At 41.1% G+C, this 20,781-nt stretch overlaps 2 protein-coding genes across 3 annotated transcripts; both read right to left on the reverse strand.

Moving 5' to 3' along the window:
• Window positions 1-380: 380 nt before the first annotated feature.
• On the reverse strand, window positions 381-4,842 carry LOC136754106 (extracellular calcium-sensing receptor-like). 2 transcript variants are annotated; one of them, XM_066710435.1, is made up of 6 exons: window positions 4,628-4,842; window positions 4,234-4,525; window positions 2,991-3,821; window positions 2,147-2,374; window positions 1,486-1,609; window positions 381-1,291 (listed from the first exon to the last, which is right to left on the reverse strand). In XM_066710435.1, the coding sequence occupies exons 1-6, from the start codon at window positions 4,840-4,842 to the stop codon at window positions 381-383; spliced, it is 2,601 nt and encodes an 866-aa protein (XP_066566532.1). The 2 variants fall into 2 exon arrangements, with proteins under 2 accessions (XP_066566532.1, XP_066566533.1); XM_066710436.1 differs by lacking the exon at window positions 4,628-4,842 and having other exon boundaries at window positions 4,234-4,506.
• An 11,848-nt stretch (window positions 4,843-16,690) lies between these two features.
• LOC136754108 (extracellular calcium-sensing receptor-like) lies at window positions 16,691-20,379 on the reverse strand. Its single transcript, XM_066710437.1, has 5 exons — window positions 20,107-20,379; window positions 18,911-19,741; window positions 18,054-18,281; window positions 17,710-17,833; window positions 16,691-17,601 (listed from the first exon to the last, which is right to left on the reverse strand). Exons 1-5 carry the CDS (start codon window positions 20,362-20,364, stop codon window positions 16,691-16,693), a joined length of 2,352 nt encoding a protein of 783 aa, XP_066566534.1. The 5' UTR covers window positions 20,365-20,379.
• Between the last annotated feature and the right edge of the window lie 402 nt (window positions 20,380-20,781).

A 20,781-nucleotide genomic window follows, 5' to 3' on the forward strand; every position in this document is an offset into this window, starting at 1 on the left:
TTAATAATAGGCTCGAAATTTTGAGATCACATGACTTCCCCATCAAACACACAATGCTCCCCTGCACAATTTCTGATTCTGTGAATACTTTTCAAATAACTGACAAGTTGAATGAATAAAGAAGCAACTTATCAGTGCAGAATCAGGGAACATAAATATTAAAAAGTACCCTGCACTAAATTAACATTCAATATATTAGATACATAGATACGTACAAAAAGTTCAACAGGAATATGTGCAAATGGTTTTATGATATTTTAAGTTGTTCCCTGCATTAGACCATAATGCTACACCTTAGATAAGAGCTATTAATGAAACTTTATTCTTCAATCAATGCATTGGGACAGATTGTAACATTACAGAGCTTGTGAATTTACAAATTACTTCTTAGGAGCTGCTCTTCCCATGAGGGCTTTCTTGGTGTTTTTTTCTGGATGAAGCAGAATTATGTAACATTTTGGCACAAAGATCGCGATAAGGAGACCGAAGCTTGAAGCCAAGATGGCAAATATCTCGACAACGTCCGAGTATTTCCCCGGAGAGCTGACATACGCTGGAATGAAAGCGATCCAAACTGCACAGAAGATGAGCATGCTGAAAGTGATGAACTTGGCTTCATTAAAGTTATCTGGCAGATTTCTGGCCAGGAAAGCCAGCAGAAGGCACACACTGGCTAGCAAGCCTATGTACCCAAGCAGGCAGCTAAATCCAGTGATGGATCCAACATTACACTGATAAATGATTTTTGAGTTTTGATACTTGGTGTTTTTGAAAGGCACAGGGGATGCTGTGCTCAGCCATATGATACAGATCACAGCTTGGATTACTGTAAATACAAAGACAGTGCCTCTCTGTTGGGCAGCTCCAAACCATTTCATGACATTGTTATCAGGAAGTGTGGCTTTAAATGCCATTATGACAACAATAGTTTTTACAAGAATACAAGAGATACACAAAACAAAGCTGATCCCAAACATAACATGTCTCAGCATACAAGTCAAGTGCAGTGGCTGGCCAATAAAGAGCAACGAGCAAAGAAAGCAGAGAATCAATGAAAGCAGCAGGAGGAAGCTCAGTTCTGAGTTGTTGGCTTTTACAACTGGGGTGTTCCTGTAGTAAATGAACACGGCTAAAACTGCAGCTGAAACAAACGCCCCAAATAATGAGATTGTCGTGAAGGAAATTCCCAGAGGCTCCTCATAGGAGAGAAACTCAATGTCCTTCAGCACACACTGGTCTCTTCTTGGGTTGGACCAGAAATCTTGTGGACATTTGACACACTCAATAGAATCTGAGAGAAAGAAATTCAAATTAATTTACAACATACAATTCAAATATATTGTAGAGATTAATTTCCTTAAGACTTTGGTTTTTCATTTAATTTAGGCATTGTATGATCTGCAGTGTTTTTTTTAATGATAAGTTGATTTGGAATCATGACATTGCAGTAAATCTATAGTATGTGAATACAAAAACTCTGCTTACCAGTGTAGTTGCTGATTTCTCCGTCTGCACAAGGTATACAGTCGAAACAGCAGAATGGTTCCCCTTTCCTGGCTGCCTTTCTGGTCCCAGGCAGACAGCTTTCACTGCACACAGACCTGGGGGGCTAGAGTATGACAATAAACATGTTCACTTCATGCTGCAATAATTCTCTCACACTTATATTATCTCAATTCTTGCATGCTTACATTTTTATGCATATGTTTTGTATAGTTTCAAGTCCGTATGTAGTCAGATCATCCTATCTTTTATTTGAAATGGATCATGATTTAAAAAATATTTTTAATTTAATTTTGCTTCATTGTTTTCTGTTCCAGAATTAAAGAAAGATATTAAGACAGCTGTGTGGAGTGGTGGTTTGGGTTCTAGACTCTGAAACAGAGGGTCAATTCCAGGTGAGGGACACTGCTGCTGTATTCTTCAGCAAGGCACTTTATCTAGATTGCTCCAGTAAAAACCCAGCACATACAAATACAGGGGTAATTTTATATTAAAAGAATGTGATAAATAATAACAATTGTAAGTGGCCCTGTAAGGGAACCTGCTAAGAAATACTAATACTAATAATACAACTTAAATTGAAATTTGTTTCATGGCAGAGCATTGCACATATTCATAATTTAATGGAATATACAGGACATACAGTGTTCAAATTGAAATTCCAAAATATCTTGTCCTCTTGGAGTGTAAGTTCCTGTCCAGCAGGAGCCGACTCATCAAACAGACCGATTGTCTTTATTTTCACAGAGCCGTCGTCGTCCCTCTGCCAGTTCATCACATCATAGATTGCCAGAGTGTCACCATTCTCATCAAAGGACACCTTGTCTCCAAAGTGAGTAGTGAAGTTCACTGTCTTCAGGTAGTGCAGAAGCTTGAGATTAAATAGTGAAGCAACATATATGAATACCTTAAAATTACATAATTGAATGGTGCTGCATCCGTAAAAATTTGCTCTTTTTTAAATAATCATGCAGTAACGTAACATGAATCTATCTATTTGAAATTTCAATATGTATTAATGGGACGATTATTTCTGGAGATGAGATCCATGCATTATTTACCAGCCACTGTTACCTGAATCAAAGACATTATGTTCCAATAGTCACCATCACTCAAATGTTTAGTTATTTTGGGTGGAAAACATTATGAAATTCTCACTGTAGTTATTGTTACTGTAAATTAAAACAAAAATGTATGTGTAGATGTATTGAGAATTGAAAGGTGCTAGATTTATCATATGGCTATCCTTCAAGAAAGATCTTACATTCATGCTGAAAAGTATTATTTATTATGTATCCTGCCTGTCTTCTGTATATACAATATTTCATATGCATTTTATTTTTAAATAAGAGACATATTAATAAACATACAAATAACGTATGTATTCACATTCTGAATTTAAGAACATAGTTTAATTTATTTTTTTTACATTTTGACTGTATAAACTATTCACTGATACTCATCTTATCAAAATAATATTTCCTCACCTGCCAAGGCTGCAAACTTGTGGTGTCGGCACAGGAGTTATTTTCAAAGGGCCCTTTTCCATGTTCACAGGACATCAGGTTATGAAGGGAATGTGCAAAGGCATACACTGCTTTATAAACAGTGTAGGAACCTCTCAATTCTGACACGTCACTATATGCAGTCTGAGTACTCTCGATATCCTCTGATCCTGTACATATTCTACTCTTTACAAGATCTGAAGAGTTTGAACTAATTGTTTTCAACTGGAATTTGCAATTGAACACTTCTTCCCAGAGCTGGTTGATTAAATTATTGTTGGGGTCAAGGACAGGGCGAATCTGGAGGAGAAACTCTTTCAGCCCTGGGATTTCTCCTCTGCGAATGGCGATTCCTATTGTGCCACCAAATGAGCTGAACGTTTCTGCAGTGACTATTACAGTGGAGGTAGTCCAGGCTTCACTGGCAATCCACTGTCTGTCTCTGATGTCTTGGCGAGCAATTTCTTTAGCTAAAGGAATAAAATATGCTTCCCTGGAGAAGACGACAATAACTCTTGCTGTTGACTGCTTAATAGTTTCCACAATTTGAAGTATTTTAGTCTTTGTGATGCCACTGGGGATATTTGCTGAGAATGCTAAGCAGCCAAATGTATTTGCTTTTTCAATAAAACTCTTTAGAGCAAATTGACCATAATCTTCTTCACTTACTATAGCCCCCACCCAGGTCCATCCATAGTGCTTGATAATTTTAATCATGGCTTTGACTTGGAAAGCATCGCTTGGTATAGTCCTAAAAAATGAAGGGAACTCTTTTCTGTTGCTCAAACAAGAGCAAGTGGCATAATAGCTGACCTGGAAAGAGAAACAACCTCAATCACAAATAGGTATTTTAAATATGTAAAATGTATTTGTGAAAAGCATTACATAAATAGAACTGGTTATAATACTACTAATAATATTGTATTTATATAGTTATATAGATTTATATATATATATATATATATATATATATATATATAAATGTTATATCAATGCCATGTGAAGAATAATTAATCTGGAACTATTAAACTAAGTTAAAATAACTTTATATATTGTTTACTTTACACTACCAAAGGAACATGGAAAAGGCACAGCTTTCTGGATGTGGAAACTGAAGATTGATTGTTTTAGATATTTTTTTCTTTAACACAATTATCTTGAACCAATTTAATTTAAGATATTCTTTAATATCTAAATAATTATTCTTACATAAATTTCACAGTACCAGAGGAACATGGAAAAGCCCCAGCATTCTGGATATGGAAATGGAATTAGTTGACCCAGGATCCCCAACAATGCCTAAGACTGGAGGTGTCCCTGTACAGCTGTAGTCAGTGATAGTGTTGCCCACTCCGCTGATCAGGGCTGTGGCTGCTCGAAAGGCTCCTGCCAGGTCAACACAGTTGTCATACAGCCTGTAGCCCAGAGTGATGTTAGGTAGAAGAGCAGGGTCTCTGTTTATTTCCTCAATGGCAAAAGCCATTGTCTGTGCATACTGGAAATCTTGAAAATAAAAGCTGAAGAAGTGGAACCATTACAAAATTAGAGGGAATTAACAGATTGAAAGTACATTGATTGATAAAGTAGTTTGTAGCACTCCATAGTATTCAGTGACTCACCTCTCACATCTCAGCTGTTCTGGTTCTGAAGTGAAGGTCAGTTCAGGATGTATTGTTTTATAATGTGCTTCAAATAATCCCCCCAAAACAATGTCACCTTTTTTGTACAACCCATTTAACTGAAAGTTTCCTTGCAGTTTACAAATTGGCAAATCAGAAGAAAGAGCTAAATAATCTGAACCCAGTAATAAAGAAAGACACAGAATGACTTTCATAGCTGCTGCATACAGATCCCTACTTGTTCTAATGTAAGATATCGCTACTATATAGACATATGTTATCCCTCAGAGAGACCCTTGCTAAGCAATATTAGCCAATATGAGGCTATGTGACTTCCCAAAGCTAAACCAAGTAGTTTTTAATAGCATGTTGTTGTTTTTAATTGCCTTGCAGTGTATGTTCATATACATACACATTGTAGATTAATATTTTAGAATTCAGAAAGAAATACGTTAAATGGGGAAGCATTTCTGAATCCACAAGTCTGAATGTTTTATAATTAAATATGTGTGTGTGTAAATCTGGAACTTTCTAACAAACTTATTATTATTACTTGTATGAATATCAAGAGTATTTTAGTTATTAATAATATTATAACCACCTTCATTCATACAGTGAGGGGAAAAAAAGTATTTGATCCCCTGCTGATTTTGTACATTTGCCCACTGACAAAGAAATGATCAGTCTATAATTTTAATGGTAGGTGTATTTTAACAGTGAGAGACAGAATAATAACAAAAAAATCCAGAAAAATGCATTTCAAAAAAGTTATAAATTGATTTGCATGTTAATGAGTGAAATAAGTATTTGACCCCTTCGACTTAGTACTTGGTGGCAAAACCCAACTTGGCAATCACAGAGGTCAGATGTTTCCTGTAGTTGGCCACCAGGTTTGCACACATCTCAGGAGGGATTTTGTCCCACTCCTCTTTGCAGATCCTCTCCAAGTCATTAAGGTTTCGAGGCTGACGTTTGGAAACTCGAACCTTCAGCTCCCTCCACAGATTTTCTGTGGGATTAAGGTCTGGAGACTGGCTAGGCCACTCCAGGACCTTAATGTGCTTCTTCTTGAGCCACTCCTTTGTTGCCTTGGCTGTGTGTTTTGGGTCATTGTCATGCTGGAATACCCATCCACGACCCATTTTCAATGCCCTGGCTGAGGGAAGGAGGTTCTCACCCAAGATTTGACGGTACATGGCCCTGTCCATCGTCCCTTTGATGCGGTGCAATTGTCCTGTCCCCTTAGCAGAAAAACACCCCCAAAGCATAATGTTTCCACCTCCATGTTTGACGGTGGGGATGGTGTTCTTGGAGTCATTCCTCCTCCTCCAAACACGGCGAGTTGAGTTAATGCCAAAGAGCTCGATTTTGGTCTCATCTGACCACAACACTTTCATCCAGTTCTCCTCTGAATCATTCAGATGTTCATTGGCAAACTTCAGCCGGGCCTGTACATGTGCTTTCTTGAGCAGGGGGACCTTGCGGGTGCTGCAGGATTTCAATCCTTCACGGCATAGTGTTACCAATTGTGTTCTTGGTGACTATGGTCCCAGCTGTCTTGAGATCATTAACAAAATCCTACCGTGTAGTTCTGGGATGATTCCTGACCGTTCTCATTATCATTGAAACTCCACGAGGTGAGAGCTTGCGTGGAATCCCAGACCGAGGGAGACTGACAGTTATTTTGTGGTTCTTCCATTTGCGAATAATCGCACCAACTGTTGTCACCTTCTCACCAAGCTACTTGGCGATGGTCTTGTAGCCCATTCCAGCCTTGTGTAGGTCTACAATCTTGTCCCTGAGATCCTTGGACAGCTCTTTGGTCTTGGCCATGGTGGAGAGTTTGGAATCTGATTGATTGATTGCTTCTGTGGACAGGTGTCTTTTATACAGGTAACGAGCTGAGATTAGGAGAACTCCCTTTAAGAGAGTGCTCCTAATCTCAGCTCGTTACCTGTATAAAAGACACCTGGGAGCCATAAATCTTGCTGATTGATAGGGGATCAAATACTTATTTCACTCATTAACATGCAAATCAATTTATAACTTTTTTGAAATGCATTTTTCTGGATTTTTTGTTGTTATTCTGTCTCTCATTGTTAAAATACACCTACCATTAAAATTATAGACTGATCATTTCTTTGTCAGTGGGCAAACATACAAAATCAGCAGGGGATCACATACTTTTTTCCTTCACTGTATAATGCTTTTTTGAACAAATATCCATAATTTTACATATTTTAAATCTCTTATTTTTTTGTGTTTGTTTGTCACCAACTATTGGCACCCTTGATCAAAATAAAAAAGGCTGTATACGGGATATAACAAAGGTAATGTGCTATATTGTATGCTCTAATATATAGAAAACCTCAATTATTTTATACTAATATAATTGTTCAGAGAAGGCATAGGTTTCAAAAATATTGACAGTCCTAAATATTCGTATAAATGAAATCAAACAACATTAAATGTACATTATCATTCAAATTCTTTAAGCACATCTCAGTCTTAAGGAAGTTGGGCAACCATACACTACCGGTCAAAAGTTATCTTTCAAGTCAGAAGCACTGCCCAAAGGGGGAGTGGTTTCTGCACACTGCCATAGGAACCTGATCGAATCGTCACTCTATCAAAGCTGCCATTGGCCCCTGTGCTCGTCACTCAGAACAGGTCACCGCTGTTTACTTCCGTGTTTATTTGTATTGTTAAGTTATTATTATTGATAGCTAATCTGACTCTGCGCTTTGGTTTCAGTTTTGGCTACAAATAGTACACTTTAAAAATGCCTTATATATTCCGACTGCTTGCTGTGTTGTTTTTATGTCCACAGGGCTTTTTCCTCCACAGCAGGAGCGCTAGCAGCGCCAGTAAAATCTGAGGCCTCGTGTGTCGTAAGAGATCTCGCCCGCGTGAGGCGCTCCTCTGTTGGCTTGCGCCCATACTACAGCCTGTACGCAGCTGCAGCTGTAGGAGATCTCACTCTCTCACTTCGCTGAGAACGAGCTCTGCTAGCTCTCCCAGTTCGTGCGTGTAGGCCTCGGTATTAGATCCCGCTACGGCTGGTGGTCTACTACCCTTGGCCCCCGTGGACCCCGGACTCCACGTCACCCAGTGTCCCCAGAAACCCCGGCACACACAGTGTAGTTAAGCCTGCGGGCCTACGCGGCCCTTGTATCCGGCACCTGGTGCTTGGTATACACAGTGTTCAGTCCGGCAACAGCAAGGTTGCATGTGGTTGGTGTTGCAGCACACCTGTGTATATAAATGTATATAAATGTTGCCGGGTGGAGACGCACTTACAGCGGCGGGCCCGCTAGGCGCTCCACTTTTCAGTTGTTGTGTGCCCCCTGTGCAAACACTGAGTGGCACCTCTGCTGCACGTTTCCCTGTGCACGCGTGTGCGCTTGGCTCGGCGATGAGCTCCTCTCGCCCCTGCCACTGTGCCGCTTGTGGCCAGCGCACCTTGCCCGTCTGGAGTGGGGAAGTCTTATGTCCCGTGTGTCTGGGCACCGACAGCGAGCACAATTTGACTGCAACTTCCGGGTCTGCTACGGCGCGCCCGGAGGTCCGCCATTCCACCGGGCACCGCCCCACTCTGATGAGGGTTGCAGTGAAGGAGACAGCCGCGCCCCGAGCTTGCGTCTCCTCCTACTGCCGCTACCGCACCTGCCATGGCAGCTGCGCCCACCTCCTGCCTAGCCAGGAGAGGGTAGGCTTATGCCAGAACCAAGGGCACGGCAAAAGCGGGCTTGGTGGAATTCACGCACCGCGCTGGTCTCCCTACCTCCGCTGTCCGCGGAGCCATGCGACCTGACCTGCCCCAACAGGCGTCACAGAGACGCTGCTCCGGAGGGCTTATGAGGCTGGAGGCTCTGGAACACCGAAGGCCTGCTGTCCCTGTACTTGGCCCAGCTGGTGGAGCCCTCAGAGCAACATGGCGCATCACCAACCCCGCCCCCTATCTCTGAGATAGCAGCGGCGGCGGACCAGCTCGTCACTGTGATGCGCCAGGGGGCAAGGGCGACAGGGCGATCCCTGGCAGCCATTGTGGTGGCATGCTGCCAGCTTTGTCTGTCCCAGGCACGGCGGGTCCCTGAGGAGGACAGGACTCACCTCATGGATGCCCCTATTTCACCGGGCTTCACTTTTGGCCCCTCTGTGGAGGCAATGCTGACACGCACCCTCCAGGAGAGGGAGCAGTCCCAGCAGCTGGCCCGGTTGTACCCCGTTGCACCTCAGGCCCAGCAACACAGGCCGTCTGTGGCAGCTCACCGCCGGGGAGGCCCCCCGACCACGGCTCCCAGGCCACAGTACAGGCCACAGCCCAGGTCACAGCCCCACCCACCTGCCGATCTCCGCCAGCATCTTACTGGCAGGCAGGCGCCCCCCCAGGCTCGCCGCCCTGTCCCCCGGCAGCCCATGGCAGCTCGTGGTAGGAGGGGACCCAGCCCGACCCCACCCCCTACACCACCCGAGCCTCGTCCCTGAGGCGTTCCAGCAGCCTCTGGCCCACCCTTACACCCCCCAGCAACTCTCAAATTGGCAACACTGCACCCAAGACTCTTGGGTGCTCCAAATTATATCAGTTGGCTACTCCTTACAATTTCAGACACGTCCACCTCCCTTCCACGGTGTGGTGTGGACACGAGTGAGGGACCCGTTGCAGTGTGCAGCGCTTCTCGTCGAAATCGCCGCTCTCCTGGAGAAGTGAGCAATCCGTGAAGTGCCCGGGGCAGTACGAGGGATTCTATACCCCATACTTCCTTGTGCCCAAGAAAGATGGCAGTTTTCACCCCATCTTGGATCTGAGGCACCTGAACCGCCACCTCAAGGTGCTGCGCTTCAAGATGCTCAACCTGTGCACCATGTCCCAGGCCATCAAGCCCAGCGACTGGTTCACCACGGTGTATCCGAAAGATGCTTACTTTCACATCCCCATTGCGCAGGCGCACAGGCAGTTTCTCCGCTTCGCCTTCGAGGGCTGAGGTTTTGAGTTAGCTGTTCTCCCCCTTGGTCTGTCGGTGGCGGCACGCACTTTTTCCAAGTGCATGAACGTCGTGTTAGCCCCCTTGTGTTGTCAGGGGGGTCCACATCCTCAACTATCTAGATGACTGGCTGGTTTGTTCTCATCGAAGGAGCAGGTTCAGAAACACACAAACCTGATTTTAGGCCACCTCTCCGAATTGGGCCTATCGAGAGAAGAGCTGCCTGACGCCAACTCAGCTGGCACAATTCCTCGGACTGCGCCTCGATTCCGTTGCCATGCTCGACAACACTGGCGCCAGAGAGAACCTCCATACGCACGTGTCTCTCCCACTTTCGACTGAGAGCTCATGTCAGGGTGTCCCTTTGCCAGAGGCTGCTGGGTCTCCTAGCGGCTGCATCACAGACCATCCCCCTCGGCCTCCTGCAATTGAGGCAGTGGTGGTTCAGGTCACTCGAGATGCATCCTTGCCAGAGTAACTGTGACTTGGCGTGCTGGAAGGCGCTCCTTTGGTCCCGGAGCCCTCACAATTTGACCCTCGGTGTGCCCCCGGGGCCAGTCTACCACCGAGCAGTTATGACAACAGACGCCTCCAAGCAGGGTTGGTGAGCAGTCTGCGACGGACGTGGAGTCCAAGGCAGGTGGACGGAGCCAGCACGGGCCCTCCATATCAACATCCTGGAGTTACAAGCAGTACTCCTTGGACTGTCTCATTTCCTGCCGGTCCTGCGGGACAGACATGCGCTGGTTCGTACAGACAACACAGCGGTGGTCGCCTATATCAACAGGCAAGGCGGTCTCCGGTCGTGCAGACTATACTGTCTAGCGCAGGGGTTCCCAAATTTTTCAGCCAATGACCCCCAAAATAACAGTGCCAGTGACTCGCGACCCCCCGCCACTATCCTCAGAGGTGGTTAAAGTATACAAATGTAATAGGCCTATCCAAACAGCATAATGACAACAACACAACGGCCTAACAACCATAATATTATTTAAAAGTCATTACTTTAATTTCAGTGTTAACCTCACCTAATGAGATGGGTGTGCACAATGCTTGGAGCACAGCAAGTCCATTCTTGGTTTAATTTTGGAGACCGCCACTCAGAGATCATCCTCTATGTTCAGTCGTGATCTGTATTTATTTTTAAGGTATGTGATTGCCGAGAAAGTCTTTTCACACAAGTAGGCATCAGTACATCCATAGCGGCCTTGGATAACTGTGGGTATTCCCTCTCAACTGAAATCCAAAACTCAGCCAGCATCTTGGAATTAAACACTGTCTTTAATGTTCGGTCGCTTGACAGTTCAACCAATGCGTCCTCCAGGTCAGATGTCAGATGATTTGCCCTCGTTACAGTGAATGGTGATCTTATCCAGTCATATTGTTCTGGAGCTGTTTCGTCTGGGAAATACTTGTTAAAATGTTCCAGGAGGGCTTGAAGGTGGGTAGTGATAGACTTCTTCACTATGTTAACACTCAGTTCATTTTCCTTCATGAATTCGTCCAGCTCAGAAAACATATAAATCCTACCCATTTAAACTCGCTCAATCCAGCTCTCGAGTTTTCTCGTGAATGTGTGGATTTTATCATTCAGTGACATGATGCTTGTGTTTTCACCTTGCAATGACATATTAAGTCCATTCAGTTTTTCAAATATGCAAGACAAATATGCTAGCCTTGTTAACCAGTCCGGATCAATGAGGTGGTAAGCGAGCTGGGACCCATGCTCCATCAGAAATAAGCGCACATCTCACAGCTCATAAAGGCGGCTGAGCACATTTCCTCGAAAAAGACACCTGACTTCTGTTCGTAACAGCAAGCACTCATGCTCCGATCCCAGTTTGTTAAAAGTGAACATTTTTTCCTCAAAAATGGGCAAGCGTAAGGATCTGAGCGACTTTGACAAGGGCCAAATTGTGATTGCTAGACGACTGGGTCAGAGCATCTCCAAAACTGCAGCTCTTGTGGGGTGTTCCCGGTCTGCAGTGGTCAGTACCTATCAAAAGTGGTCCAAGGAAGGAAAAGCGGTGAACCGGCGACACGGTCATGGGCGGCCAAACGTCATTGATGCACGTGGGGAGCGAAGGCTGGCCCGTGTGGTCTGATCCAACAGACGAGTTACTGTAGCTCAAATTGCTGAAAAAGTTAATGTTAATGTTGGTTAATGAAAGGTGTCAGAACACACAGTGCATCGGAGTTTGTTGCGTATTGGGCTGCATAGCCCATGCTGACCCCTGTCCACTGCCGAAAGCACCTACAATGGGCACGTGAGCATCAGAACTGGACCATGGAGCAATGGAAGAAGGTGGCCTGGTCTGATGAATCACGAGTTCAAGGTGTTGACTTGGCCTTCAAATTCCCCAGATCTCAATCCAATCGAGCATCTGTGGGATGTGCTGGACAGACTTACAGGACAACACAACTTACAGGACTTAAAGGATCTGCTGCTAACGTCTTGGTGCCAGATACCACAGCACACCTTCAGAGGTCTAGTGGAGTCCAAGCCTCGACGGGCCAGGGCTGTTTTGGCAGCAAAAGGGGGACCTACACCATATTAGGCAGGTGGTCATAATGATATGGCTGATCAGTGTAAATATAAATGCTAAATATAAATATAAATGTTAAATATAAATGTTAAATATAAATATAAATGTTAAATGTGGAATTTGCTAAATAAATATTTAGCTAACATGCAAATACAGTCCCGCCCCTCTGGTGCCAGTCAGCCTCTCACAGCAGTAGGGGCAGGGCATGATCCCTTAACATTTGTATTTAACATTTATATTTAGACTAAATATTTATTTAAAAGCTATATATTTATTTTGTGACTCAGAGATTTAGAATTTAGTTAAATATTTAATCTAACAATATTTTTCAAAAACGGAGATTAAGCATATTTAAATATTTTTAATTTAAACAAACAAAATCTTTATAAATGTGAAAAAATTGGCTTAAGTATTTACTAAATTATTTACTAAAGACACAAGGTTTAAGTGAAGTGTGTGAAAAAAGACACTAAAAAAAAAGTGTGTGCTGTTTAACATTTGGCATCCCATATTGTAGTACAGTGACATTCCTACAATAATTGTCACAGAAAGGGAGGAGGATCTCTGTCCTGGGTATGGTGTCCATATTAGGATATCCTCATTCCTCAGCGTCAGTTGTCACACATCACTTAGTTTTGCGAGCAGCCCTCAGTAAGCTTAGCATTCAGCCCTCAGTTATCACTCATATTTGATATCACCCATTGCCATCAAGCATCATGCTTATTTTATGTCAGTTCTCATGCATCACTTGAATTTAATATCAGGTGTCACTCGAATTTAGTATCATGTATCAGGTGTCACATGAATTTAATATCAGGTATCACTCAAATTTAATTTCAGGTATCAGGTGTCACTCGAAATTAATGTTAGGTTTCGCTTGAATTTAATATCAGGGGTCATGCGAATTTGGTGTCAGGTATCAGTTGTCACTCGTTTTTGTATCAGGGATCACTCAAATTTTGTATCAGGTATCAGAGTGTTTTTTTTTTTTCAGGACTTTACCATCTTTACTGTTATTTCATTGGTTACATGGACTGTCAATCATTTGTATTACTTTGTATTCACTCTGAGCTGATTTAACGGTCGATATTTGTGTTATTTCGAGTGATCCCTGTACAAATATTAAATTCAAGTGATACTTGATACCTAATATTACATTTGAGTGATACCTGACATTAAATTCGAGTCACAACTGATATTAAATTCGAGTGATACCTGATACCTGATATTAAATTCGAGTGATGCATGATAATTGACATAAAATAAGCATGATGTTTGATGCCAAATAAAACTGACACCCGATGGGTGATATCAAATATGAGTGATAACTTATGGCTGAACACTAAGCTTACTGAGGGCTGCTTGCAAAACTAAGTGATGCGTGACAATTGACACTGAGGAAAGAGGATGTCCTACTATGGACACCATACCTGGGTTAACTGTAGCAGCAATGCAGATATATGGGCTTCCTTTTGATGGGAGAGTCTAAAAAACTTAATGTAGAAAATGCTTAACTTGGCATAGTGTGCTTTAAATAAAACCAGTATCGACTTTCCCTTGACAGCCACAAACACTCAGTTCCTTCTCTCATAAAACTCCCACTCCAACTTAGTAAGCGGCATGTCCCTACGCCCCAATTACTGCTCCCCAGCTGTACCACCCTGGAGACATGGGGGAGACAGACAACCCCAAAACACCCTAACAGACAACAATATCCTTCCCCAACCCAATATGAAAATTAACCCCACAACAAAACAACACACAGAAAAGCCAGGATCGCTACACAGCCTCCTCCCAGTCCTTCGCCCCCGAGGGAAAGACATAACCGACATAGCATCCTGGCGGCCTCCGGGGGACGGGAGGGGAAGGGGAGTCATGGGGGGTAGAATCAGACTCCCTCCTGTGGGAAAAGGGCTGAGGAGGAGGGTAAATGAGACAGAGCAACAAGGTAAGGGTTGGGACTGACAGGCATGGGGATAGGGGCAGCAAGGGAAAGGTCAAGGGAAACTGGTGAGGGGCTAGGGGCAGCAGCTGAAACTGTGGTTGCATATGCATCCTATCATTCTTGAGTTAAGCATTCACTGTTGACACATCCAGATTCCACCTAGCAATGCCAATACCACCTAGTGTATGCATACTTTCTTACAGTGTATGTACCATAGAACCACATAAAATAACACACTCACCATGAATTTAATGTGTATTTTAATGTATGAATTTTGTAATTGAAGTTTGGACATATCGGTACAGATTTTCAATAATACATGCACTTCTCTCTCTCTCTCTCTCTCTCTCTCTCTCTCTCTCTCTCTCTCTCTCTCTCTCTCTCTCTCTCAATGTATATGGGAGTGAAGACACTGCATCGAATGCCACTGTTGTCAATGTGGCTGTAGCATAATGAATGTAGCTTTTATGAATATTAAAATGAATTTACGGAATATTGTTACAGGCATATATGGTTGCCTAGCTTGCAAGCCAGTGCATATCTGAGTGTACGACATTTGTGCACTTCACATTGGGTGGATAAAACAAAAAAGAGTACGAATGGATAATGTGCAATTTAAGCAATGGTACAAGTGCGAATATAGCTGTGTATCACAATCACATATTTAACATGTATGCATAAACATTTAACACTGGTTTCTGCATTACATCTTTTGTCAGTGTGGATGTTACAAAATACAAACATTCTTTGGAGAAAATATTTTGAGGGTGCAGGTGTGCTGTACCATGATGGGTTCTACTCTTAGGTTAAGTATTGCCCCTTGTGACACCGAGCAAAACTTGTATTTGTATTGCCTCTTAGCTTACAGTAGATTACTAATACAGCAGAGATCTCAAAAACAAAGTGATATCGAGTGATATTGAACATTATGTATTTTGCAGTGATCTACACATCACTGTTCAGTTTCAAACGATGATAATAAAAAGTCATATTACAATAAAGGCATTTATATCACAATACCGTGTCCACGGCTGGGATTAAATCAAAACCCACCCAGTAGAAAATTACAACATTTTACGCAGTTGTGGCTTAATTTGTGTTGCTAGTTTCTTCTAATCATAAATGTAATCACTATGATGTAGGTTTGTAGTTTGTTATTAGGCGGTGGGTCAAAGTTTTAAGTTTTAAGACACTGAATAAAAGTGTTGCTGGATAAAATATTTGTATTGATTGGTTATTCACATAAGCGAACACATCAGCATTGATCAACCGGCCTGAATAAGGGCATCTGACAATAAATACATACATAAATACATAAATAATAATAATAATAATAATAATAATAATAATAATAATAATAATAATAATAATAATAATAACTATACAGCTGTCATCAATGGTGGCTTTGGTTTTAATTTTATATTTTTTTCTTCTATTCATATTTGTATTCAATGCGAAGTACACACTTGTAGATTAATGCTTTCGATTTACAGCACAGAGTGCCAGGTTTCTGTGATTATATGCTCTCATGAGCCATCGCTGCCTGTGATTGACTCTCGCACTGCCTGCCCATTTCAGAAACCACACCAGCAAAATGAGTCTCCTCCCCATTTGCAGGTCCTGGTATTGTAGATTTAGTACAGCGAGAAGTTGCGCTGCGAGATTCCCTCCTGCAGCCCTCCCACAACCTTTCACGTTTGCTTCTTGTGTACATTTTTTATTTAATCGGGCTCCATGTACAAGGACATTTTAATCAAGAACCTGGTGATCTGTAGGCTGATTCCCTTGAATCATTCATGAAATACAATATTTTCCACATGTTGGGTAATTACAGTATAGCTCATTACTTGAGGTGACTGTACATACACAGATATATAAATATACATATATACTTATTTAAATGGGCCATATATATTATGTTTTACAGTGTTTATTAATTGGTTATACAATATGGTTATACTCAAAACCTTTTGTTTTAGTTATCTGATTTACTGTAGTCATCATTAACCATTTATTAGCCATCCATTAATACACAATTCCCTTTCTGCTATATAAATCATTTATTGAAAGTGCAATTGTTTTTATTTGAATAAACGTCACTCCTTTGTGAATTAAATAAAAACATCACTGCAGCACCTGAGGACGGTGCTCTCCTGAACGCACAACACCAGAGCACCTATATAATAATAGGCATGGAGTTTTGAGTGAATTCACATGACTTCCCCCATGAAACACACAATGCTTATCTGTGCATTCTTTGATTCTTAGGATACTTTTCAAATAGCTGACAGGTTGAAAGAGTGGAGAAGCAACTCACTATCACTGCAGTATCAGGGAACATAAATAATAGAAAGTACCCTACACAAAATGAACATGTGATACGTTAGATATGTACAAGAATCTGAGCCGGAAAAGGTGTAAATGGTTTTATGATCTTTTTAGTAGTTCTCCACATTAGACTATAATGCAACATCTTAGGTAATAGCTATTCAAGGAATTGTATTCTTCAATCAATGCATGGGGACAGATATTAACATATTACAGAAACATACAGTGAATAAAACATTAATGTAAGTTAATTTATAAGTTACTTCTTAGGAGCTGTTCTCCCCATGAGGGCTTTCTTGGTGTTTTTCTCTGGATGAAGCAGAATAATGTAACATTTTGGAGCAAATATCGCGATCAGGAGACCGAAGCTTGAAGCCAAGATGGCAAATATCTCGACAGCGTCCGAGTATTTCCCTGGAGAGCTGACATATGCTGGAATGAAAGCGATCCAAACTGCACAGAAGATGAGCATGCTGAAAGTGATGAACTTGGCTTCATTAAAGTTATCTGGCAGATTTCTTGCCAGGAAAGCCAGCAGAAAGCACACACTGGCTAGCAAGCCTATGTAACCAAGCAGGCAGCTAAATCCAGTGATGGATCCAACGTTACACTGATAAATGATTTTTGAGTTTTGATACTTGGTGTTTTTGAAAGGCACAGGGGATGCTGTGCTCAGCCAGATGATACAGATCACAGCTTGGATTACTGTAAAGCAGAAAACAGTGCCTCTCTGTTGGGCAGCTCCAAACCATTTAATGACATTGTTATCAGGAAGTGTGGCTTTAAATGCCATTATGACAACAATAGTTTTGACGAGAATACAAGAGATGCACAAAACAAAGCTGATCCCAAACACAACATGTCTCAGCATACAAGTCAAGTGCAGTGGCTGACCAATAAAGAGCATCGAGCAAAGAAAGCAGAGAATCAATGAAAGCAGCAGGAGGAAGCTCAATTCTGAGTTGTTGGCTTTTACAACTGGGGTGTTCCTGTAGTAAATGAACACGGCTAAAACTCCAGCTGAAACACATGCCCCAAATAATGAGATTGCTGTGAAGGAAATTCCCAGAAGCTCCTCATAGGAGAGAAACTCAATGTCCTTCAGCACACACTGGTCTCTTCTTGGGTTGGACCAGAAATCTGGTGGACATTTGACACACTCAATGGAATCTGAAATATGAAAGACCACTTTTATTTGAATAATACAATTGAAATAGGACTTACAGGATCATGACATTTCAATAAATACAAATAAATAAATATATAATCCCTGCCTACCAGTGTGGTTGCTGATTTCTCCCTCTGCACAAGGTATACAGTCGAAACAGCAGAGTGGTTCCCCTTTCCTGGCTGCCTTTCTGGTCCCAGGCAGACAGCTTTCACTGCACACAGACCTGGGGGGCTAGAACACGATAATAAATATGTTCACGTCATGCTGCGATAATTCTCATATAATTCTTATACTTTTTTTACATTTTGCTTCATGCTTTCTCTGTGCATTTTGATATCAACAAGTGTTTTAGATTCAAAATACAGAATGGTATTATATTAAAATCAATTATGTATGTTTCACAGTAATACATTTCACATTGTTATAACTGATACAAATATACAGGACAAACGGTGTTCAAATCGAAATTCCAAAAAATCTTGTCCTCTTGGAGTGTAAGTTCTTGTCCAGCAGGAGCCGACTCATCGAAAAGACCGATTGTTTCTATTTTCACAGAGACGTCGTCGCCCCTCTGCCAGTTCATCACATCATAGATGGCAGGGACATCCCCGTTCTCATCAAAGGACACCCTGTCTCCAAAGTGAGTAGTGAAGTTGACTCTCTTCATGTGTTGTAGAAGCTTGAGATTAGACAGTGGAGCAAAACAAATGTACACCTTAAAATTACGTAATTAAATGGAAGTGAATTTGTTGATATGAACTTAAAAAAACATGCAGTAATGTATCATTGATAATATTTGTATTTATGGGATGATTATTTCTGGAGACCACAAGATCCATTCATTATTTTCCAGCCACTGTTACCCGAGTCAAAGGAATTATGTTCTAATAGTTAGTATCACTCAAATGTTTAGTTATTATGACTAGACTACATTATTAAATTATCACTGTGGTTATTGTACTGTAAATTAAAACAAATATTTGCTTGTATAAATACACTGAACTGGTATTACCATATGGCTATCCTTAAAGACACTGTAGGGGTACATTTGTTATTTATGGCCTACATTTATGCTAAAAAGTTGTATCTATCGTTCCCTTAATGTCTTCTGTATATACAATGCATCCTATGCATTAAGCCTATACTTTTGTTTTAATAACATAATATAATTCATAATGTGAATGCATCAGTTCAATAAATATATAACTGATGCATTCACATTATGAATTTTAGAAAATAGTTGATTTTGTTTTTCACTTTTCGATCAATAACACTTACATTTATGTTTTCCTAAGAACATTTCCTCACCTGCCAGGGCTGCACACTTGTGATGTCGGCACAATAATTATTTTCAAAGCGCCCTTTTCCTGATTCACAGGACATTAGGTTATGAAGGGAATGTGCCAAGGCGTACACTGCTTTATAGACATTGTAGGCAGCCCTCAATTCTGACACATCACTATATGCAGTCTGTGTACTCTCAATATCCTCTGATCCTGTACACATTATGCTCCTTGTAGGATTTGAAGAATTTGAAATAATAGTTCTTAAGTGGAATTTGCAATTGAACATTTCTTCCCAGAACTGGTTGATTAAATTGTTGTTGGTGTCAAAGACAGGTCGAACCTGGAGGAGAAACTCTTTCAGCCCTGGGATTTCTCCTCTGCGAATGGCAATTCCTATTGTGCCACCAAATGAGCTGAACATTTCCGCAGTGAGTATTATAGTGGAGGTAGTCCAGGATTCACTTGCAATCCACTGTCTTCCTCTGATATCTTGACGAGCAATTTCTCTAGCTAATGGAATAAAATACGCTTCCGTGGCGACAACAACAATAACTCTTGCTGTTGACTGCTTAATAGTTTGCACAATTGTAAGTATTTTAGCCTTTGCGCTGACACTGGGGAGATTTTCTGAGAATGCTATACAGCCAAATGTATTTTCTTCCTCAATAAATGTCTTGAGAGCAAACTGACCATAATCATCATCACTTACTATAGCTCCGACCCAGGTCCATCCATAGTGCTTGATTATTTGAATCATGGCTTTGACTTGGAAAGCATCACTTGGGATAGTCCTGAAAAATGAAGGGAACTCTTTTCTGTTGCTTAAACAAGAGCATGTGGCATAATAGCTGACCTGGAAAGACAAACAAAAACAAAGAGGTATTTTAAATATGTCAAATTTATCTTAATTTATTTTACATGAAAAGCATTATCTAATTGAAAGTGATAATAATAATAATAATAATAATAATAATAATAATAATAATAATAATAATAATAATAATAATAATAATAATAATAATAATAAAAATAATAATAATAATATAAAAAACAATAAGTTCTACATCATGTATTCTAGAATTAATTTAAATATATATTTAATTATTCTTTAATTTCAAGGCTATTATTCTTGTATATTATTTAGATAGTTGTATATATATATATATATATATATATATATATATATATATATATATATATATAATTATTTTAAAGTACCAAAGGAACATGGAAAAGTCCCAGCATCCTGGATATGGAAATTGATCTAGTTGACCCAGGATCCCCAACAATGCCTAAGACTGGGGGTGTCCCTGTACAGTTGTAGTCAGTGAAAATGTCGCCCATTCCGCTGATCAGGGCTGTGGCTGCCCGAAATGCCAATGCCAGGTTGAAACAGTTGTCATACAGCCTGTAGCCCAGAGTGATGTTAGGAAGAAGGGCAGGGTCTCTGTTAATTTCCTCTATGGCAAAAACCATGGTCTGTGCAAACTGGAAGGCTTGAAAATAGAAGCTGAAGAAAGTGGAACCATTACAAAATTAGAGGCAATTAACAGAATGATAGTACATTGAATGATAAAGTAGTTTGTAGCACTCCATAGTATTCAGTGATTACACTCACCTCTCACATCTGAGTTGCTCTGGTTTTGAAGTGAAGGTCAGTTCAGGATGTATTGTTTCAAAATGCGGTTGAAATAATCCCCCCAAAACAATGTCGCCTTTCTTGTACAACCCATTAAACTCAAAGTTTCCTTGCAGTTCACAAATCGGCAAATCAGAAGAAAGAGCTAAATAATCTGAACCCAGTAAGAAAGAAAGACACAGAATGACTTTCATAGCTGCTGAATACATAACCCTACTTGTTCTAATGTAAGACATCACGACTATATAGACACT

This window comes from Amia ocellicauda, chromosome 7, assembly GCF_036373705.1.
Source record: "Amia ocellicauda isolate fAmiCal2 chromosome 7, fAmiCal2.hap1, whole genome shotgun sequence".
NCBI lineage: Eukaryota > Metazoa > Chordata > Actinopteri > Amiiformes > Amiidae > Amia > Amia ocellicauda.